This window comes from Phasianus colchicus, chromosome 28 (genome assembly GCF_987193195.1).
Source record: "Phasianus colchicus chromosome 28, bPhaCol1.hap1.1, whole genome shotgun sequence".
Lineage (NCBI taxonomy): Eukaryota > Metazoa > Chordata > Aves > Galliformes > Phasianidae > Phasianus > Phasianus colchicus.
The window spans coordinates 2922189-2942387 of NC_143463.1; the positions used below are offsets into that span (position 1 = coordinate 2922189).

Below are 20199 nucleotides of genomic sequence, written 5' to 3' on the forward strand. Positions count from 1 at the left end.
GCGGAGTGGCAGCTTGCTGGCAGTGGTTCTCTTCTGCCTTGGCTCTTGCTGCTGTGCTCAGCCTGTTCTACCAGCTCTGGGTGCTGCAGGGTGGTGGGACGGTGCCATCCGACGCAGCTGTCTCAGTTATGCCAAGAAGTTTGCCCACATCTGCCTCTCGGATTCCCAGCCGCGTGGGTTGGGATTAGCCTGCCCTCTCCCAGCATCTCCAAATAGCTGAGACATCCCAGGAGCATGGCGAGGGGGTGGCAGCCTGTGGGCTCACAGCTGCCTCCCTGGGAGCCCTGGCTGTCCCTTGTGTCACCATGCAGTGAGGACAAGGGATCTGGGCAGCATTGAGGTGCTGGGCATGTGCATTTACCCAAAGCTGATGGGCTTGAGGTGTGAGGATGGGGATTGTGCTGCATAACCAGCGGGATGCACAAGCAGGAGGTTTGAACGCAGGTGTCTCTTTGTGAGTGATGACTTCTGGAGGAGAGGGTGGTATTTTAATGCATTTTGTTGGATTGCATTTCACACATTGCCCAGAAAACTGTGGGTGCCCCGTTCCTGGAGGAACCCAAGGCCATGGGTGGGCCCTGGGCATGCAGCAGGGAATGGGATGGGTGGCTCTGGGGTCTTTTGCAACCCAACCATGCAGTGATTTTAGGGCTGTTGGTTGGTCCTTGTGCACCTCCAAGCTGAGATGAGCCTGCATGGAGATGATCTCACTGCAGGTCTCACAGACCCTCCTGCCAGAAGGTTCCCAAGTATTCTGCAAGTCTTGATTAGCACATTAGTTTAAACAAATTGAGTTATATATGCCACACAGGGAAGAAAGGTACTGCGCTCCTTCAGTGTTGACTTAAAGTTTAATTAATTTTGTTGCCAAATGAGGCATGAAATACAGTGTGAAATACATTGTGGTGCTGAATGTGTAATTGTAAGTGGGGCCGGCTGTGCGCCGGGGGTAGGAGAGCTCCAGAGGCAAGCTGTCTCATGGCACTCAAACCCATAGCTGGCAGCTGTGGCATGGCTGTGTTTGTGCCCATGGCACTGAGCTGGGCTGGAGGGGACTGTCCCCAACTGCTGCCCTGGGGATATGGGACTGGGCCAGCCCCATGCACAGCCCCACTCTGCCCTCCATGCAGTGCTGAACGCAGTGCAAATTGGTTTTGGGGTAGATGGGGGAGTTTTCCTCCTGGCTTTGGGGCTGGATGGGGGAGTTTTCCTCCCGGATTTAGGGCTGGATGGGGAGTTTTCCTCCTGGATTTGGGGTTGGATGGGAGAGTGTTCTTCCTAGCTTTGGGGCTGGATGAGGGAGTGATCCTCCTGGCTCTGGGGCTGGATGAGGGAGTGATCCTCCTGGCTCTGGGGCTGGATGAGGGAGTGTTCCTCCTGGCTTTGGGGCTGGATGGGGGAGTTTTCCTCCTGGATTTGGGCTGGATGGGGTAATTTTCCTCCTAGCTTTGGGGCTGGATGGGGGAGGTTTCCTCCTGACTTTGGGGTTGGATGGGGGAATTTTCCTTCTGGTTGTGGAAGTTCTGGTTTTGTGTGGTTCCGTGGGATGGAAGCACACAGGGAAAAGTATCAAAGGAGGGAAAAGGTGAGCAGTGAGTGCAGGTTTCTTGATTCATCTTTTGAGGATTTTTGGAGTGGTTTTGTCAATGCCCTTCAGGATGCTGTGCTGAATGTTTCTGGAGGGCAGATGTCTTTGCAGCAGCTTATATCTCATCGCCTCACTGCTAGAGCAGGTGGATGCCAGGACACCTGCTTTTATTTCCCTGCATTTTTCAATTATCTCTCTCCAGGTAGCTCAGCTCCAAGACTAACAGGAGAAAAACCTGAGTACCTCCTGTCCATCTGCTGTAAGCCCTGAGCAGCACAGCCCCACCTCCAAAGTGACCAGAGGCACCATCTCTCTCTAAATTTAGCTTGAGATTGCGTCAGGAGCAAGAGGGAGGTGAAGTTAACGTGGCACAAGCTTTTTTTCCAGCAGGGAACCTTCATGATTAGGCAGGAACCAAAGAGAAATGAATGGCATCATTCCAGAGTGGCAGGAACCCACGTGGGTGGGTGGGTTTTGGTAACATGCAGAGTAAAGGGTGTTGTTTGCAGAACCCTGACCAGTCTTAAACAGGAAAAGCTTCCAGGAAAGCACGTGCTGCTCCTCGTGTCCTGCCTGCAGGTAGTGCTGTGTGTCAGAGGTGACATTTGTCCCACGTGGCAGCTGGGGTTGTGACCACTTGGAGCCATTCCTCTCCTTCTCCAAGAGGTTTGAATCATCATCTGCTCACAGAGATGGCGAATTGCTGTGGTTTTCACCTTCTGAGAGCCACGCTGGGTTCTGTCAGGGTGCCACAACATGGCCCTGACCCAGGGGAGGACTCAGCCACGCTCCTGCAGGATCCATGCAGACAGAGAGAGCCGTGGGGGATGCAGGTGTTGCTGATCACTGTTGCCTTTCCCAATGGTGCAGGGTCTCTGCCCCACTCTGCCCCCCATTGCAGAGGACAGTTGTGTGACAATGCAGAGTGGGGAGGTCCTGGGCCCCTTCTGCTTTTCGGAGGCATATTTTTAAAAGTGAGGTGGTCTCTCCTCCAAAGGCTTGTTAATGCCCCATTAACATTGTTATACAAAACAGCAGTACGCCATTTAATTAGGAAAAATACTACTAACCTCTACCATATGTTGCTCTTCTCCTCGTATTTGCATTTGAAAGTCCAGCTGAATTTCAATGTGAAACTGGATTTTATCCAAATGATGAATGGCCTGAGAGGCGGTGGGAAGATGGATGTGCCTCCCTATCAAATGTCATGGGTTTGTTGTTTTGTTTTTTTTTTTTTCCTCTCTTTGAAAAAAAGAAAGAAATGAGAGCAGGAGATGCCTTTATTCCTCCTTGTACCGCTGTTCAACCTGCTCACACCTTTCCTCCCATACCTTGCATGGCCTTGAGCTGGTTCTGCATCCCCCAAGCCTGAAGTAAAGGGATGTATTTCAGGAACTGCTGCTCTCTTTTAGGCTTTGCCATCTCCTTGGTTGGCCTAAGGAAGATGACAATACCTACAGGCACCCCTTCTTCCAAAACACAAGCAAAGCATCCAGCCCTGCAGCACTTTGGCTCTGCAGCAGAACGTGGAGCTCCAAGTGGTCTTTGCTTTGTTTTCCCAGCCCAAACCATCACTTGTCCATGAGCAGCAGCTTTGGGCAGCACACAGCACTGCTGCTTGAATTGCTGCAGCTCTGCACAGAACCATGGGTTTGGTTGTTCTGTTGTTCTCCGAGTTCTTTTGCTCACAGCATTACCTCTCAGTAGCTCTCAGTGACCTTTACTTTGCCTACCTGGCAAAAAAAAAAAAAAAGAAAACCACCTTAAAAATCAGCTCCTATCCTGCTTATTTCACATCCTCTCGGATCTTCCACACGGGTGCTGCAGGGCTCTGACTTTTGTTCTCCTTTCCCCTGGGCCTCTCAGGTCAGCTCAGTCTTTAAGACAGTTGAGGTTGTGTTTTGTTGTTGTTGTGATTACATTTCCAGATCGGGGTGATGGAATAACAAGTCAGGAAACTCTTTTTGAACCGTGCTGTGTTGGGGTTTTGTTGGTTTTTTTTTTCCCCTCTTATATTAAAAAAGGAAGGTAGGTCACTTCCGAATGATCCAGGGCTCAGGTTGGGATGATCTCTGCCTTGGCACGAGTTCTCCCTGCCTCCATAGAGATACCTGCAGCACCCTGGGTTGTTGGGTCCCTAGAAAGACAGGGCTTCCCATCCCCATGAGAACTACGAGCCCAAATGGCTCACATCCATCCGCGATGCTCTGTGCCATCCCTTCTCCTGTCCCTTCCTGGGCTTTGCCCTGAGCATCTCCCCGTGCTGCTCCAGCTCTGCTCATCCATTGCTTCGCTCCCAATTTGGAAAACAGACACCAGCAGCCTCACCGGATCGTCTCGCAATGGCGACTTCCTTCCTAAAAAGAGGAGGATGTTTGTGGAGTTGGTGGCTTGCCATTATTTTCCCCCCATCTCATCGCTCGCCCGGCGCTTTGCAGGGATTATCACCGTTTGCTTCGGGTTCCCTGTGAGCCAAAATGCCAGCACAGAGCTCACCCCAATTCTGCAGCATTTGCCCTTCTTTGGGTCTGCATTAAGGAGGCTGTGAGTCACTGCAGAGCGATAGTTACCCCGCTCCCATCTTGCATTTGTGTTGTGTAGCCAGCAGGATTATTTATAACTTAGCCAGCATCCCGAGTCTATTGTTTCAGCAAAGAGCAGCAATGACTCGATGACTTCCTGAGGTTTTTTGTTGGTTTTTTTTTTTTTTGCTTGGCTTTTTTTGTTGTTGTTGTTGTTATTTTTTTTTTTTTTTAACCACCCCCTCATTTTTATTTTTTTTCAATCTGCTTTTCCTTCCAACTATTATATTCTCCAGTTGGATGCTTTCCCCCCTCCTTCCCCACATCTTCCCCTCCTGATTGTGCATTTGTGCTGCTGACTGCCAGTGTTGCTTTAACCCTAGAAGTGGGGTTTGTGCCCAGGGGGGGGGGTCATTGCATATTGGGGAGCTCCTGCTGGCTGTTTTACAGCCCTGATCCCCCACAGCCTCATCCCAGCACCTTCCCTTTAGTACAGAGCACCCCAGGAGCACGCTGAGGGCAGAACAGCTGAAGAAGAACTTCAGCCTTGTGGTCAGCAGAGATCCTGTGTGGGTCCTCTCGGTTTCTGCTAGCTCAGAACTCAAAACTGAACCCTCGTTTATTTTTAAGCCTCTGTTTCTGGTCAAGGTGCCCACAAGCCTTTGCTTTCCCTCTCTTTGCAACCCCTCTGAACCCTTCCCAGGGGGCTGTGCCATGACCCAGCCCTGAATTTGGGGGCTGATGACACAGAGATGCTGTTCTCCTGGTGATGCTCTCCTGGCAGTGCTCTCCTGTTGCTGCCTGGCCCCATGCAAAAAAAAAAAAAACATGAACTTTGTCCAAATGGAACCCTGCAGCTCAGGAAATGCTGCTTGGATGTGAGAAGAAGTGGGGAAACGAGTGGTGAATTCTGCCCTGTGGGGTTTCTGTGCTCTTTGGGGCTCCTTGAGCTTCTCCAGGTTTGTCCTTGTGTGGAACATCAGGCGTGGGTCTGACCCAGCAGTGCTGTGCTGGTGAGGTGATGCTGTGCATGGAAATGGCCATTTGGGGAGCTGATGTCTGGGGTCCTCCCAGTGCTGTTTGTCTTGTAGCAATCAAAATCAGAGGTCCTTTGGGCTGGAAGCTGAACTGTTGGTAAGAGCTTATCCCACATCACAGAACTACAGAGTGGCCAGGGTTGGAAGGGACCTTAAGGATCATGAATCTCCAACCCCCTTGCTGCAGGCAGGGCTGCCCACCTCCACATTTAATACAAGACCAGGCTGCCCAGGGTCCCATCCAACCTGGCCTTGAACACCTCCAAGGATGGACAGGGCATCCACAGCCTCTCTGGGCAGCTGTTCCAGCACCTCACCACTCTCCTAGCAAAGAACCAACAACGTGAGGTGAGTTTGGCTTGGTTGCAGAGCCAGATGGGAATCCAGGAGGATCCTTGCATGCAGCCATGCTGCTTTGCTTCTCCTCTTCATCCCTCCAAGGCTTTGGAATGGGGTTCCCCAAGGCAGAGCACCCTTTTGCTGGCTCCATCCCACCCTACAGCACTGGGAGCCCGATGTGAGCATCGCTGCCTCTTCCAGTCCTTCTGGGTCAGTTCTGAAATAGAGAACAGCCCTTCACCCCCAGTTCACTTAGTCCTTTTCAAAGCACTGTGGTTTTTCGTTCCGTTTCCTTTAAATAATGTTCCACAAAGTTGAAACTGTAGGGCTGGTGCTTTTTTTTTTTTTTTAACCCAAAATGAGAAAACTGAAAGATGAACACGCTACGTTGTGGTTTGGATGGCAGAGTTGAGCAGATTTCTGTGCTGGAGACTGCAGGGCTCTCCAGCCAAGTGGTCGTGGATGGAGAACACGGTGGGTGGTGGCAGAGCTGGGTTGGTCCATGCAGGTATTCAGGGGATGATCTTTGCATTGTGCCATAGGGCTGCGTCAGCTCCAATCTCCACCACTGCACTTCCAGCACTGCCTTAATTTTTGGGCAAGTCTCTCTGTAGGTACAATAGCTCGAAACAGTTTTGTTCCCTGGAGAGAGAAGCTTTGAGGTTTGAACATTTATAAAACGCTTTGAGATCTGTAGATAAAGGAGAACCAGACAATAAGCAGCGAACGGAGCCGTGCCAGACAAATCCCCCATATCACCACAACAGAGCCGGGCAGGATGGGGTGGGGATGGCTTTTGTTAGAGGGCAAACAGCCTTTCCAAAGCTGCCATGTGGACGTGATCGGAGGGGTGCAGCCAAGCCCTGACCTTGGCCATTCACAGTGCTGGTGCCAAGGGGATCAGAGCTGTGGCTAAGGGCGCTTTCAGCTTTTCCCTGTGCTTCTCATTGCCTGGGATGCTCTCTGCCTGTTTTGCTCCATGCTCTCAACTCCCCAGGCAGGGCATCATAAAATCCCCCCCTGGTAAACTTAATCCACGCCATAAACCTCGTTAACTTTCTTTTAAGTGCCTCTGCCTGTCCTTAGAGTGAACTCTGCCGTCCCCAAACAAAGGCAGCGGCGGTGGGCAGGGACGGGGCGGCCGGAGGAGGAGCGCAGGGATGGGACACTGAGCTCAGGACTGCAGCTGTGTTGTGGACATGGCAGCACTGCACGGACTGCACAGGGGTAGGTGCCCACCAGCATTGGGCAAAACGGGGATTTGGCTTGGGGTTGGGATGGAATCGTTCCCAGTGGGTCAGCTGGAAGCGTTTTCAAGGGATCTGGAGGTGTGGGGGGGAGGTGGTTGGTTTGCTGGGGGTTCATCCATGTGCTGTGCCTGCTGCTGGGTCCTGTTGTTGTTTTGGGGCAGGATGCAAGAATTCCCATCTTTTTCTGCTGCTTTCCTGCCTCTGTAGCATACATCCCTTAAGACTGCTAACAGGGAGGTGCTGAGAGCAGCACGGCGCACGGCTGGATGCTGGCCCTGCAGCACAGCGTGGCTCCTGGCTGCCTGCAGACCCTGACCCCGTGCTTGATGGGAGCAGTAGGAGGCACATCCCATGCTGCAAGGGGCTGCGGCGTGGTTTCATTTCAGCTGGCTTTAGAAAGGAACCCAAGCCCTGCCCAGCTGCCTGTGATGTGTGGCAGCATCTGAAGGGTGTGAGGTGCGGATGAGGCCAGGCTGCTGCTTGCACAGGTTTGCAGAACAGGGGGAGAAAATGAGCACCATTGAGCAATGCATCAGTGCCTGCCCAAAGGTGGCAATGAGCGGGGTCGGAGCAATAGAATCTGCTTTCAGATCTGCATGTGGTTCCCAAATCTGCTGGGGAGGGGATGCCCAGGCTGCGCCCAGGGAATGGTGTGAGATGCACTGTGGGGACGAGTGCTGCTCATTCCCAGACCTGGAGGAGCTGTGCCACACGCCGAGTGCCATCTGCTGGCACCTCCCCCTGTGCCCAGGGACAGCGAGGGCTCAGGGACAGCAGAGGTGACTTGTGAAACAGGGGCTCCTTTGGGTGGTCGGAGCCTAAAGCTGTAGAGCAGCACTGATTTCCCAGCAGACTTGGGGTGATGCTCAGTGGGTCTTCAGCACCGACGGCAGGAGCTTAAAACAGAGCTGATTTTATTCAGGTGAGCTCTCCCTGTGTCCCCTTGGCTTTAGGGGCAGAAGTGGAACGTGAGACACAGAGTGTGGTTATGCAAAGATGTGGATTCTTAGCAGGGGAAAGGACAAATGAACATCTTGAAGTATTTATATTTAAGGGGAGGAGGGGGAATAAAAAGCCATGGTTCTTGGAAACGGTGCTTCTTAGTAGCAAGGAGATCAAACGCAGCCCTTTTTAATGCAATTTAAATAATCGATGGTATATTCAATTACTGAAATATTTGGCAGAGCTCTAAATAGGTCACATCTGTCCTTAAACCGTTCTGAAGGTAAATATCTCACTGTGATGCCTGAGCTCCGCTGGAATTGATGCCCAGAGGGGACACTCCTTAGCTACATATGGGGTTATCCCCCAAATGCTGAGCTTTTTGTGCTGCTTTGGGATCCCCAAAACCCCAGGAACGGCTGTTGGGTGTGCTTTGGGGATCCCAGAAACCTGGGGGTGTGTATTCTGGATACAGAAGGTTGCAACTCTATATTTGCAGCACTGGGACCTGAATTGTGTTGTTCCAGTGCGATGGGTGCACACACGGCTGCTGCTGTGGGGGCAATTTGGGGTTCCATGAGGAGCCCCACACTCAGCCGAGACCTTTTGGAAAAGGAGAAGGGGAGAAAAGGAGAAGGGGGGGGGGGAAAAAGGACGAAGCTTTGTTGTGGCAACAGCGGTCTTGAAGCGATTTGCAAACAAAAGCTGGAGCTCAGGGCTCAGCTCGGCCCCGCGCGGAGGCAGGTGGTGTGGAGAACACTTTGTTTGGGAAAGTTTTTCTCATTGTGTCGAACAATTCTTCTTCGATGAGCCTTCCTGTGGGCTGAATCATCGGGGCCAGAGAGATCGCGTGGCTCCGCGCGTCGCATCCTGTGCGGGTCAGGGCATCCTGAGTGGGGCTGGGGGTGTGGGGTTGGGGGGGGGTTGGGGGTTATGGGTGTAGGGTTGGGGTCTGAGGGTTCAGAGTCGGGGTCTGGGGGTGCAGGGTTGAGGTCTGAGGGTTCAATGTTGGGGTGTGGGGGTACACGGATGGGGCTGGGGGTGCAGGGTTGTGGGCTGAGGGTTCAGGGTTGGGGTGCGGGGGTGCAGGGTTGGGGGCTGGGGGTGCAGGGCTGTGGGTTCAGGTTTGGGGTGTTGGGATGCATGGTTGTGGGCTGAGAGTTCAGGTTTGGGGTGTTGGGATACATGGTTGTGGGCTGAGGGTTCAGGATTGGGGGCTGGGGGTTCAGGGTTGGGGCTGGGGGTGCAAGGTTGGGGTGTGGGGATGCATAATTGGGGGCTGAGGGTGCAGGTTTGAGGTCTGAGGGTTCAGTGTTGAGGTCTGGGAATGCAGGATTGTGGGCTGAGGATTCAGGGTTGGGTCTGGGGGTGCAAGGTTGGGATGTTAGGATGCATGGTTGGGGGCTATGGGTGTAGGATCGGGGGCTTAGGGTGCAGAGTTGGGGCTGGGGATGCATGGTTGGGGTCTGAGGGTGCAGGTTTGGGGTGTTGGGATGCATGGTTGTGGGCTGAGGGTTCAGGATTGGGGGCTGGGGGTGCAGGGTTGGGGTGCGGGGGTGCAAGTTTGGGGTGTAGGGATGCATGGTTGGGGGCTGGGGGTGTGGGGTGGTGGGCTGAGGGTTCAGGTTTGGGGCTGGGGGTGCAAGGTTGGGGGTTTAGGGTGCAAAGTTGGGGCTGGGGATGCATGGTTGGGGTCTGGGGGTGCAGGGTTGTGGGCTGAGGGTTCAGGTTTGGGGCTGGGGGTGCAAGGTTAGCGCCTGGGGGTGCAAGGTTGGGGGCTTAGGGTGCAGAGTTGGGGCTGGGGATACATGGTTGGGGTCTGGGGGTGCAGGGTTGTGGGCTGAGGGTTCAGGTTTGGGGCTGGGGGTGCAAGGTTAGGGTCTGGGGGTGCAAGGTTGGGGGTTTAGGGTGCAGAGTTGGGGCTGGGGATGCATGGTTGGGGGCTGGGGGTGTGGGGTGGTGGGCTGAGGGTTCAGGTTTGGGGCTGGGGGTGCAAGGTTGGGGGTTTAGGGTGCAAAGTTGGGGCTGGGGATGCATGGTTGGGGTCTGGGGGTGCAGGGTTGTGGGCTGAGGGTTCAGGTTTGGGGCTGGGGGTGCAAGGTTAGCGCCTGGGGGTGCAAGGTTGGGGGCTTAGGGTGCAGAGTTGGGGCTGGGGATACATGGTTGGGGTCTGGGGGTGCAGGGTTGTGGGCTGAGGGTTCAGGTTTGGGGCTGGGGGTGCAAGGTTAGGGTCTGGGGGTGCAAGGTTGGGGGTTTAGGGTGCAGAGTTGGGGCTGGGGATGCATGGTTGGGGTCTGAGGGTACAGGTTTGGGGTGTTGGGATGCATGGTTGTGGGCTGGGGGTGCAGGGTTGGGGTGCGGGGGTGCAAGTTTGGGGTGTAGGGATGCATGGTTGGGGGCTGGGGGTGTGGGGTTGTGGGCTGAGGGTTCAGGTTTGGGGCTGGGGGTGCAAGGTTGGGGTCTGCGGGTGCAGGTTTGGGGTGTTGGGATGCATGGTTGTGGACTGAGGGTTCAGGGTTGGAGTGTGGGGGTGCAGGGTTGGGGCTGGGGGTTCAGGGTTGGGGTGTAGGGATGCATGGCTGGGGGCTGGGGGTGCAGGGTTGAGGTCTGAGGGTTCAGTGTTGGGGTGTGGGGATACATGGATGGGGCTGAGGGTGCAGGGTTGTGGGCTGAGGGTGCAAGGTTGGGGTCTGGGGGTGCGGGGTCAGGGGCTGAGTGTGCAGGGTTGAGGTTTGGGGTTGCAGGCTTGGGAGCTGAGGGTGCAGGGTTTGGTTGCTGGTGCTGCCGAATGGCAGCCCTATAGACTTCCATGCAGAGCAGAGGCTCCTGCCTACTCTTTCCCCTCATCCCTCCTCTCCCCCCATACATGCTCTCACTAAAGACACAATCTGCTTCTTCCCCTTTTACTCCAAGGAAGCTGATGGGTTGCACTGCTGCGTTCTAAGCTGCAGAGTGCACTCACAGATGAGCCTTCTCCCTAAATAGCAGACCCACAGAAACCCCCAAGGCCACACCAGTGGGCTCTGTTTGGCTGTGGTCCCGTGGCATTTCCACATTATTTGGAAATGGGCCTCAGTTTGTCTAATTTTTAACCACTGCAGCACTGGCATCGCTCTGGGGACGCATCCCAGGGGAACACCAAGGATCCCTTCTCCTTTGATGTCCCTTCCATGTCCCTTTTGCCAAATCTGTGATGGTCAGGTGGCACCAAATGGGCGCTTGGGTTCTGTTCTACTCTGCAGGCGATGGAGGGCGAGTGGGAAAAGCTTTCCACCCCTCCCCTGCAACAAGAGGTGGTTTCATCTCCACCACCCTCATTTGGTTTTACATTGCAAATGAAACAATGCTTGGAAAGATGCAAATGGGAGTGGAAATAGAGGTAAACACTCTCCACTAAAATAGCCTGGGTGGGTGCTTTTGGTGTCTGTTTGTGTCTGCAAAACCCACCGTTGTCTGCAGAATCCAAAAGATGAGCGTGCAGCATCCCGTGGAAAGTGCAGCCATCATATTTCGTTCCTTGGGCTCAGCAAAATGAATTCTGTCTTTGGGCAGCGTGATGTGTCCGCATCTTTCATGAGCCTGCAACTTTGAGGTGAAGCAAATGAGCTGGAAAAAGGCTGCGGGTTTCCTCCCTGCCCAGAGCTCTCTGTTTAATGGAATATAACGCCTTGCTGTATGAATAAGCATCGATCTGCTGAATCTGAATTGTTTTGTGGTCACAAGCACGGTGGTGGTGTTGAATGCATGTGATGAGGAAGATACAGGGTGATTCTCATAGGGCTGAGGTTGGTTTGCAGGGCTGCTGTTCCCTTGGAGGTGTTATGGGCACATGTATGGTGTTCAGGGTGGGGATTTGGGGTGAAAAGAGATCTCTGTTTGGTCTGGGATTTATATTTCATTAATGTAGTTAAGCATTTCCAAATTGGCACATTTGGAAACAGAATGGTTGCAGCACTCCCTGAAGTCAGGCTGAAGGCAAAAGGCATCTCCTTGGACTGGCAGCAAAGCCCCATATGGGAGCCTGGTTTGGGGCAAGTTCTGAGCCCTTCCCATTTTGGACGGGGCTGCGTGCTTTGTCCCTTAGGCTCTCAATGTACTGCTCCTTGCACAGCGTGCTTGGTTGATGAGGTGGGGACAGGAGACACCTGGGGTCCTCCCAGAGGGGCTGGGGATGGAGGGGACATGGGTGGAGTCCTCCTGGAGGGACTGGGGACAAGAGGGTATGGGTAGAGTCTTCCTGGAGAGGATGGAGATGGGGAGATGACATGAGCAGGGTCCTCCTGGAGAGGATGGAGATGAGAAGATGAATGGATAGGGTCCTCCTGGGGGGGGTGGAGATGAGGGGATATGGGTATGGTCCTCCTGGAGGGGCTGGGGTCAAAGGGATGTGGGTATGGTCCTCCTGGGGGGGACAGAGATCAGGGGGCATGGATAGGGTCCTCCTGGAGGGACTGGGGACAAGAGGGCATGGCTAGAATCCTCCTGGAGAGGATGGAGATGAGAAGATGAATGGATAGGGTCCTCCTGAAGGGGCTGGGGATGAGGAGCCATGGATAGGTCCTCCTGGGGAGGATGGAGATGAGGAGATGACATGGGTATGGTCCTCCCAAAGAGGCTAGGGATGAAGGTAGGGTCTTTGTGGAGAGGCTGGGACAAGGGACACATGCAGGTTTGTCCTGCTGCTGGCCTTTGGGAGGCACTGAGCGGATCAGGAGGCTCCATGTCGTCCTCCATCCCCTTTCCATGTTGTCCTCCATCCCCTTTCATGCCACTCCTTTGTGGTGTTGTTTGGCCGTGGCTGGCCCTTTGTTTTTACAGCTGCTGGAAGTGTTTTGAGCTGAAAGGTTTATTTTCTTCCCTCTGCTTGTCGTCACAGGTTTGTTTTCTTTCTCCCCCCGGCATCTCGTGGCCGTGCTGGGCTCTGGGAAGCCCGGCTCCTCCTGGCTCTGCTAGGGAGGCCCGTGGGTCTCACAGCTTTCCCTTGATCTCGTTGGCTGTCATTCTGTCCATGGAATGACCCCTCCTCCGGGCAGAAGGGCCACGCTGTAGCATTTTTCCACCACTGCAATGAATTAGGGCTGAATTGTGGGCAGGCTCGCTCTGCTCCCCATTACCTCTGGGTGACTGGGTCCCCATCCCTCCTCTTGGTTCTATCACCATCTCCCAGACCATCTTCCAAAAGACTGTGAGTACTACAGTGTCTTTTTTTTTTTTTTTTTCTTCCTCTTTCTGCCTTTGTTCTGTCTGTAGGTTTCGTTTCTCTCCTGCTTTGTCTCCATACTCATCCCTTGCCCAGAGCCAATGGGATATGGATCATTCCCCTTTCCCTTCATGGTACCTCTCCCATTTTTCCCCAACCCCAAATCTTGCCTACAATCCTTCTCCCATTGTGGACCAGGCAGAAACTGCTGAACCAGAACCCACTGGCAGAGCAGCTGCTGAGCACAGGAATTAACGAGCACTGAAATGGTGGCATCAGCTCTTTTTTAAAATCCAAATGATCCCCGAGTGCTCCTTTGGGGAGGGGGAGGACACCAGGCATCCCCTCCGGGTAGGGGTGGTTTTGGATTCTTGGGGCTTTCGTCGTCCCAGCTAAAGAGCTAAAGGAGAAGGGTTGGATAGCCCCAAATCTGTGGTTTGGGGGAGAGTGATGTGTGTTGGTTCACAGTGATGCTCAACGATGGGTTTTGGGATTGTGGATGGGATCCACTGACATTTTGCTTCCCCACCAGGCAGTGGGAACCCCGAGCTTTCCCTTCCCTCTACATATAGGACCTCTGCAGCCAAAATGTGCTCATTTGGGGCAGCACAGGGCATGAATGGGAGACACCCCCAAGCATCCCCTTGAGGCAGGAGCAGCTTTGAACTCTTGGGGCTTTCATCATCCCAGCTAAAGAAATAGAGGGGAAGGGTTGGGAAGCCCCAAATCTATGGTTTGGGGGGAGTAGATCTCAGATCTGTGTTGATTTGCATTGTCCCATCCAACATCCCTCTGTAAGACAGTCCCAAGCGATGGGTTTTGGGATTGTGGATGGGATCCACCGACGTGAGGCAGTGAGGACCCCAGGCTTTCCCCCTCCCTTTGCATACAGGACCTCTGCAGCCAAAACGTGGCCTTTTTAAGGCAACATAGGATGTGAATGGGAGCTGTGCCCCTCTGGCTGAGCGTCCTGAGCTGCCCTCCAGGTGTTCAGCGCTGCTCACCCTGACTTTTATTTTGTGTATTGGAGGCAGAATTGTTTTGTCCGACGCCGGGAAAGGGAAGTGAACACATTGTATGGTCCCCTCCACAATCCACGTCCTGTAAACAGCCCACGACTGCCTTCCCTTCCAAGCTGTTTGTTCCTCTGCAGGGCGGATGGGGCTGGTAAATAAACGGGGACGTGGGGCTTCCCCAGGATCCATCCCATAGCTCTGTGATGCAGCCATGGGATTTTTCTGCTGCGGGGGACAAAACAGCCCCACCGGTTTGCCTGGGCCTTAAAGCTAATTACCAGTCGACTAATTTTATTGATTTCAAATCCCTTTTAGCAGAGATTTTGCCTTGGGGCTGATCGCCAGAGCGATTAGGACGCAAAGCAGCTTAATTTGGAAGTGTTTATCAAGCAGCCTTCTGTCACCTCTGCTTCAAATCAAATTAGGGTGGAGCACCGGGGCTCTCCTGGTGGCATCCCACCTCCATCCATCCACCCCTGGGCTGTGTTGGCCCTTCCCATCCTGATGCAAAGCCACGATGCTCTCTAATTGTGCCCTGCTGATGCTCTGAAGGCTTCAGGTCAGGCTCAGCATGGATGAATTCCTTGTATCCACACGGAGCAATTCTTGCCTATCAGCTCTTCTGTGCCACAGAAATCATAAAGGATAAAAACCCCACGACTGTCTGACAGCTACATCTTATTCTATTAGTACGTTTTAATTAGAACACCAGCAAGAAATGAGTTATGAATATTCATGCCCAGGGTTATTAAAATGCACAATTAATCTGCGCGCTTCTTAATAACTGTATTAATGGAGAGAAGGAGGTGCAGCTCCTGTTCTCCACTTGTTTTCGGAATTGTGAAGCGTGCCCCAACCTGCTTGGCTGCAAAAATGAAGCAGCTGCATTGCACATGTGGGTGTCTGAGCACCCTGTGCTGGAGGTGAGCACTGCAGAGCTCCAGGGCTTTGCTGTGCCACGCTGCAGCCGTGCTGCAATCTCACGCTTGCCTTAGATTTGTGTTGTTTTGTTGGTTGTTTTGTGTTTTGTTTTTTGCCCAGAGCAGGTGGGTGCTGTTCCAGAAACACCTGCTTTTGGCCGACCTTTGGGATGCTGGAGGGTGCAGCAGAGGGAGTTTGCTGCCAAATTGTAGCTCCTTGTTGATAGGAGGGGAGGGAAGAGCAGCCTGGTGATGAGCAGCTGCCAAGGGGTGAGGTGGGCAGTTGTGTTTTCTGCACCTGAATTCTCCCAACACCTGCAGGCTGCAGTGGGGCATTCTGCACTGGTGATGGGGTGAGACTTTCTGCCAGCCCCACGCTGGCTATGGGGCAGCTGTTGGGGTCCTTCTGACCCCTGTGCTGTCCCTGAGCTGTGCTCTGTTTGCTGGCTGGGCAGCAGAGCAAAAGCCTCTCTGTGTTAATCATAGAATGGATTGGGTTGGAAGGGACCCTAAAGATCACTGGGTTCCCATCCCCTTGACATGGGAAGGGCCACCAACCTACAGATCTGTTGCTTGCCCAGGATGCCCAGGGTTCCATCCAACCTGGCCTTGAACACCTTCAGGGATGGGGCATCCACAGCCTCTCTGGGCAGCTGTTCCAGCACCTCACTGTAAGGAACATCCCCCCAAAATCCTATCTAAACCTTCCCTCCTTGAGCTTAAAACCATTCCCCTTTGCCCTACTGCTTTCTACCCCTGTAAAAAGTAGATTCCCCCAATACAGAGCATGAAGATGCTAAAGGGACTTCGGGGGTCCCCAGTGCCCAGAGGCATCTGAGCCTCTCAGGCTCAACTTAGGGCAGCAGAATGCTGCTCACCCCCTTCCTTGGAGCACTGGGATGCTCCCTGGATAGGAATATTTCTTTTTTTTTTTATTATTGTAGGATTTTTGGGCAAAAAAAAATTCATGGTGAGCTTCCAGGGACCCAAAGTCATGCAGGGCCCCATTGGTGGGGATGGGAGTCATGGGCTGCTGCCATGGGGGCTTGGAACTGTCCTCGTGCCTCCAGCATGTGAGAGCCAAGCAAAGGGAAGGAGCAGCTCTGCTTCCTGATCTCCACTGGTGTTTGCAGGGTATGCAGATGAATTGCTTTAGAAAAACACATTAGCAAAGCAAAAGTTTATTCTAGGAAGTAGGAGGTGGGAGAATTGGCAGTAATTCTCCCTAGTATCCAAGGTATTATTAGAGGCTTATCCCTGCTCTGCACAGTAATCACATTGGAAATTTTTGATTAGAAAACAAAATCTAAATGAGAAGTATGAATATTCATTAGGTGTGGAGATTAATATGCATAATTATGCAAATTAGACAGCAATTAAACACCAATTCTCTGGGGAAATGATTAACACAAAGGCACAGAAATAGAAGGATGTAATTTGAAAGAAGTTTCTGGTTAAATGAACAGTAAGGGGAGCGGAGGAGACAAATACCCACCGTGTTTGCCATAATAATCAGCTCTGCTAAAATGAAATGGGAGCCTGCCCACCCCGGCTGCACCCCATGGACCCCCACACCCCACAGCTTTTGGGTCAGTGGAGCCCTGCATGCCCCAGTGGAGGGGTGTGGGATCCCCCAGTCATGGGGATGGGGCTCAGGGCATGAGCTCACACCTTGCTGGGGCTTTGCAGCCCAAGGTGCAGCCCGAGAGGAGCTGGCAGCAGATGAAAGGAAACCAATTCCTACCACGAGAGTGCTGCAAAAGCCTCCTCTTGGTTCACTGCCATTATGGACTGAACCACCCTGATGAGAGAGAGGGGCTTTTGGAGGGCTGAAAACAACACGGGTGAGGGCGTGCTGTGCACAGCCCCGTCATGCCATCCCCCTTCACCTGCAGGAACACAGCAACTTAAACCAAAAATAGCCATGAACCACTGTCAGCCCCACTGATGTGCCCTCAGCCCCCTGTTGAGGCTCTTGGATGTTGAGCCATTGAGCACCAGGCAGCTCTTTGCACGCTGCTCCCACCAGCAAAAATCAGCACGAGCCTGGAGGCAGTCGGTTCTTCATTTGCAGTGGTCTCAGGATGAAGCAGAGTCACAGTGTTTGTTTCTCCTCTTCCCACTGCCCTCTGTGTTTTGAAGCATTTCCAGCCTGGTGTGGGATTTGCTTTGAAGCTGGTGGGATAAAATCCCAGCAGAGGTGGGAAGGTGGGGATGGAGAGGAGAGGATGATGGGTCGCACCGAGTGGAAGTGGTTTATTAATGAAAATATTGCTTTGTTTGTAGAAGGAAGAGTTAATTTTGCGAGAACACCTTTGAGGCTTTGCTGATAAAGCAAGAGTAACCTTTGTTCTTCCTGTTTTTTTGTAGGTTTGGATGAAAGACCGGGATCAGGTTCCTGGGGAACGGGAGATCAAAACAGCTCCACGTTTGACCAAGGAAGGGTAAGGATGGAGCACAAACACTGAGCTCAAAGGAAAAATAAACGGGGGCTCTGCTGTGCCTTTCAGAGCATGCATTTGTGCCCAGGTCAGCCCTGACCCCTGGAACTGCCTTTTTTGCTCCATTTTGGGCCGTGTTTCTGTTATTGGAAAGCAGGCAGAGGGGACCCTACCTCTCCTCCAAACCCTCGTGCAGACTTTCAGCCCATATTCTCCCTTCTCCCCAGGTTCAGATTTGGGCATGGGGAGAAGCAGACTTATTACAATGGTGTGGAAGAGGTCCCCAAATCCGGATGAGTTTTGGGAACACTGGGAAGGTTTCAGCATGAAGAAGCCAAAACTGAACAGCATAGAGCTGGGGCCCGAGGAGAAAAAGAGAGAAAAGACATTAACTTAATTGAAATGGTGTTTTTTTGACAGATGCTCATGTTTTAATGGGTTTGTGTGATTCGTTTTCATGATGGCACCGTTCCCTTCCCTTAGGTCAGTGGTGGAGCAGCTCTGTGTCATTTCTCATTTTTATAGAGCTCCTCTTCCCCTCCGCTCCCCCCAGCTCAGGGGGGTTTGGGGGCTCTTTGCTCCTCACCTGGTGGGCACTGAGCTGCTGAGCAAGGACAGAAAGCCATCAGGAGCCACCAGCACAGGGCCAACACCCTATAGATCCCTGCTTTGGTGCTGTGTCCCCTCCAAATGCCACAGCCTCGCTGCCTTGCTCCCTGCCACAAGGATGGGATCATTTCTCTCTCCTGTTTACAAGGTGCTTTTGACTTTGACCCTTCCCACTGCTCCCTGACAGCCTGGCCTCTCCAGAGCAAGTCTGTGCAGTGCAACTGATGCGACTTTGAGGCTAACCAGGGCCTTTGCATCTCCAGAGGGTGCCCATCAAGTGGCAACTTGGGACTTTTCCCCTCCTGTTGCATCAGGCAACATCTCACCACATTAAAAGGGGCACACATAAGTACATATCCCACACTCCTCAGCATTTGGCTCAGCATCTCTGATGATCACTGTCTGTGTTGATTCAGCAGAGCTATGGTGAAGGCCCCCACTATGGTGAGCACCGGGACCTGCCGTCGCACAACAGCTTGTCTTCATCTCCATTCCTGGGACCTGGACTAGTGGGTGAGTGCCTCCTGCTGCCTGACAACACTGCAGACTCAAAGCAGGGCCAATCTAACAGCAACACACACTTCCTGGGAGCATTTGCACCGGCCAGCATCACTGCTTCCCCCAGCAGACCTGCTGTCGGGGCTGTGGTTAAAGCAGCTGTTGGCCAGAGGATCTCATCAGCACCCAGTGTGCAAGGCAGCCACTGTATTTATGGGCACAGTTATTTTTCTCTGTTTTACAGTAGCACTCGAGGGCAGTAAGAGAGGTTGATTCTGGCTGTGCTGGTGCAGGAAGGGCTGAATTTGCTCTCGAGGAGCTGCTAATCAGGGTTGGAGAGGCATGGAGAGAGGGACAACAGGCACAGCTCATCCTTAAGGTCTCAAAACAGGCTCACGGGGGCTTTGCCACACAGCCCCACTGCCCCAGGCAGTGTGATTCCTGCAGAGAGCTCCCTGCTCCTGTGGTGGCATCTGGGGAACTTTGTCTTGTGTTCTGACCCTCTCTGTCCACCTTCTCTGTGCTGGGTGGCATGAGGGACACAGCACGCCTTGCTGTGCCCATTACAGTGATCCTACGTGTGACACTTTACCCATCTCCCTCTCCCTTGGAGGTGGAAGGAGAGATTAAGAGCAGAAAATATCCACCCTGAAGGACTTAGAGAGCTGTAATGGCATTAGGAATTGGGGTTAGTCCTCCCCACCTTTGCCCACGCGGCGGTGGGTGGAACCCTCTGATTGGAAGCAGGGGAATGAGAAGGGGGCATTGGGTTTGAAACAGAAAATCCCCACTGGGCACAGAGGTTCCTCCTCTGGAGCAGGTCAGAAAGGGGAAGAAGAACAGGGTGGCACTGGGAAGCTGCTGTCAGCACTCTTCCTCCTCCTCCTGCCTTGTCTGTGGCACGAGGCTCGCTCTGAGCTCTGCTATGTTTGCTTGCCCTTCACCTTCTAAAGATGGCAGAGCGAGGGAGGTGATTCCTTCTTGTTTCCTGCCCCAGGAGGATGTAAGCAAAGCAGAAGAGATGTTTCTTTATAAGCGAGGGGAGCCTTGATGTCATGCAGCAGGGTTTGTTGGGGCATGAGCTGGGGCAGGAACCCTCCCATGCTGGGGGCAAAGGCAGCCCTAAGAGCTTCCAGGCGAGAAGGAGCTGCCTGGGGAGGAACACAGAGCTTTCCCCTTTGATGTGTGCAGGGAGAGGACACGTTTGGCTTCCTCTCAAAGCTGGGGCTCCCAGTGCTTAGCAAACAGCGTGGCTGCCAAGCTGGCTGCTCCCCAGCACGTGGAACCAGAGCCTCTGTGCCCCAATGGGTGACATCCTCCAACTGCCACTGAGCAGCTCACGCTGGCACCAACACCCTGCATTTTCCCCATGAGTGCTGGCAATGCCCCTGGCTCCAGGCAGAGCACTCCGAGCCACACCACCAAACCAAGAGCTGGGAAAGAGCAGATAGGAGGGGTGGGGGCCTCCTGCCATTTCAAAGTCACTTTTGTTCCTAAAATTGGATGTGGTTGAAGGAGAAAACACCAACCCCTGGAGCAGGATCCAAGATAAATACATAGGTTTTGCTTCGCCTCTGCACTCTTACACTGAAAACAGCAGCATGGAGGAAGACCACAGGTGGGGTTTTCTCTTCCTCATTACCAAACTGCTGCTGAAAACTTTTCAAGTGGCAAAAATCTTCAAGGGAAGATGAGAGAGAAGGAGAGCGGGTCAAAAAGAAAAAAAACAATCTTTTTGCATACAACTGCAGTAGCAGAGTGGGAGGGAAGTGTGAGCTTTGGAGATGTCACCTCCTTGTCACTCCCTGGTTTCCCAAAAGGTCTCCCTGGGTGGCAC

General features: G+C 53.2%; 1 protein-coding gene across 15 annotated transcripts in view; it reads left to right on the top strand.

Annotated features, from left to right (window-relative positions):
• Positions 1–20199, top strand: part of TCF3 (transcription factor 3) — a 60468-nt gene that overhangs the window by 16603 nt on the left and 23666 nt on the right. For 9 of the 15 annotated variants that reach the window (XM_031604276.2, XM_031604282.2, XM_031604283.2 and 6 more), the window contains exons 4-5: positions 17185–17258; positions 18281–18377. In XM_031604276.2, the coding sequence (XP_031460136.2) occupies positions 17185–17258; positions 18281–18377 (171 nt within the window). Of the gene's footprint in view, positions 1–6572; positions 6714–17184; positions 17259–18280; positions 18378–20199 lie in introns of all 15 variants that reach the window. The other 6 variants (XM_031604279.2, XM_090126168.1, XM_090126169.1 and 3 more) reach the window with 3 other exon arrangements.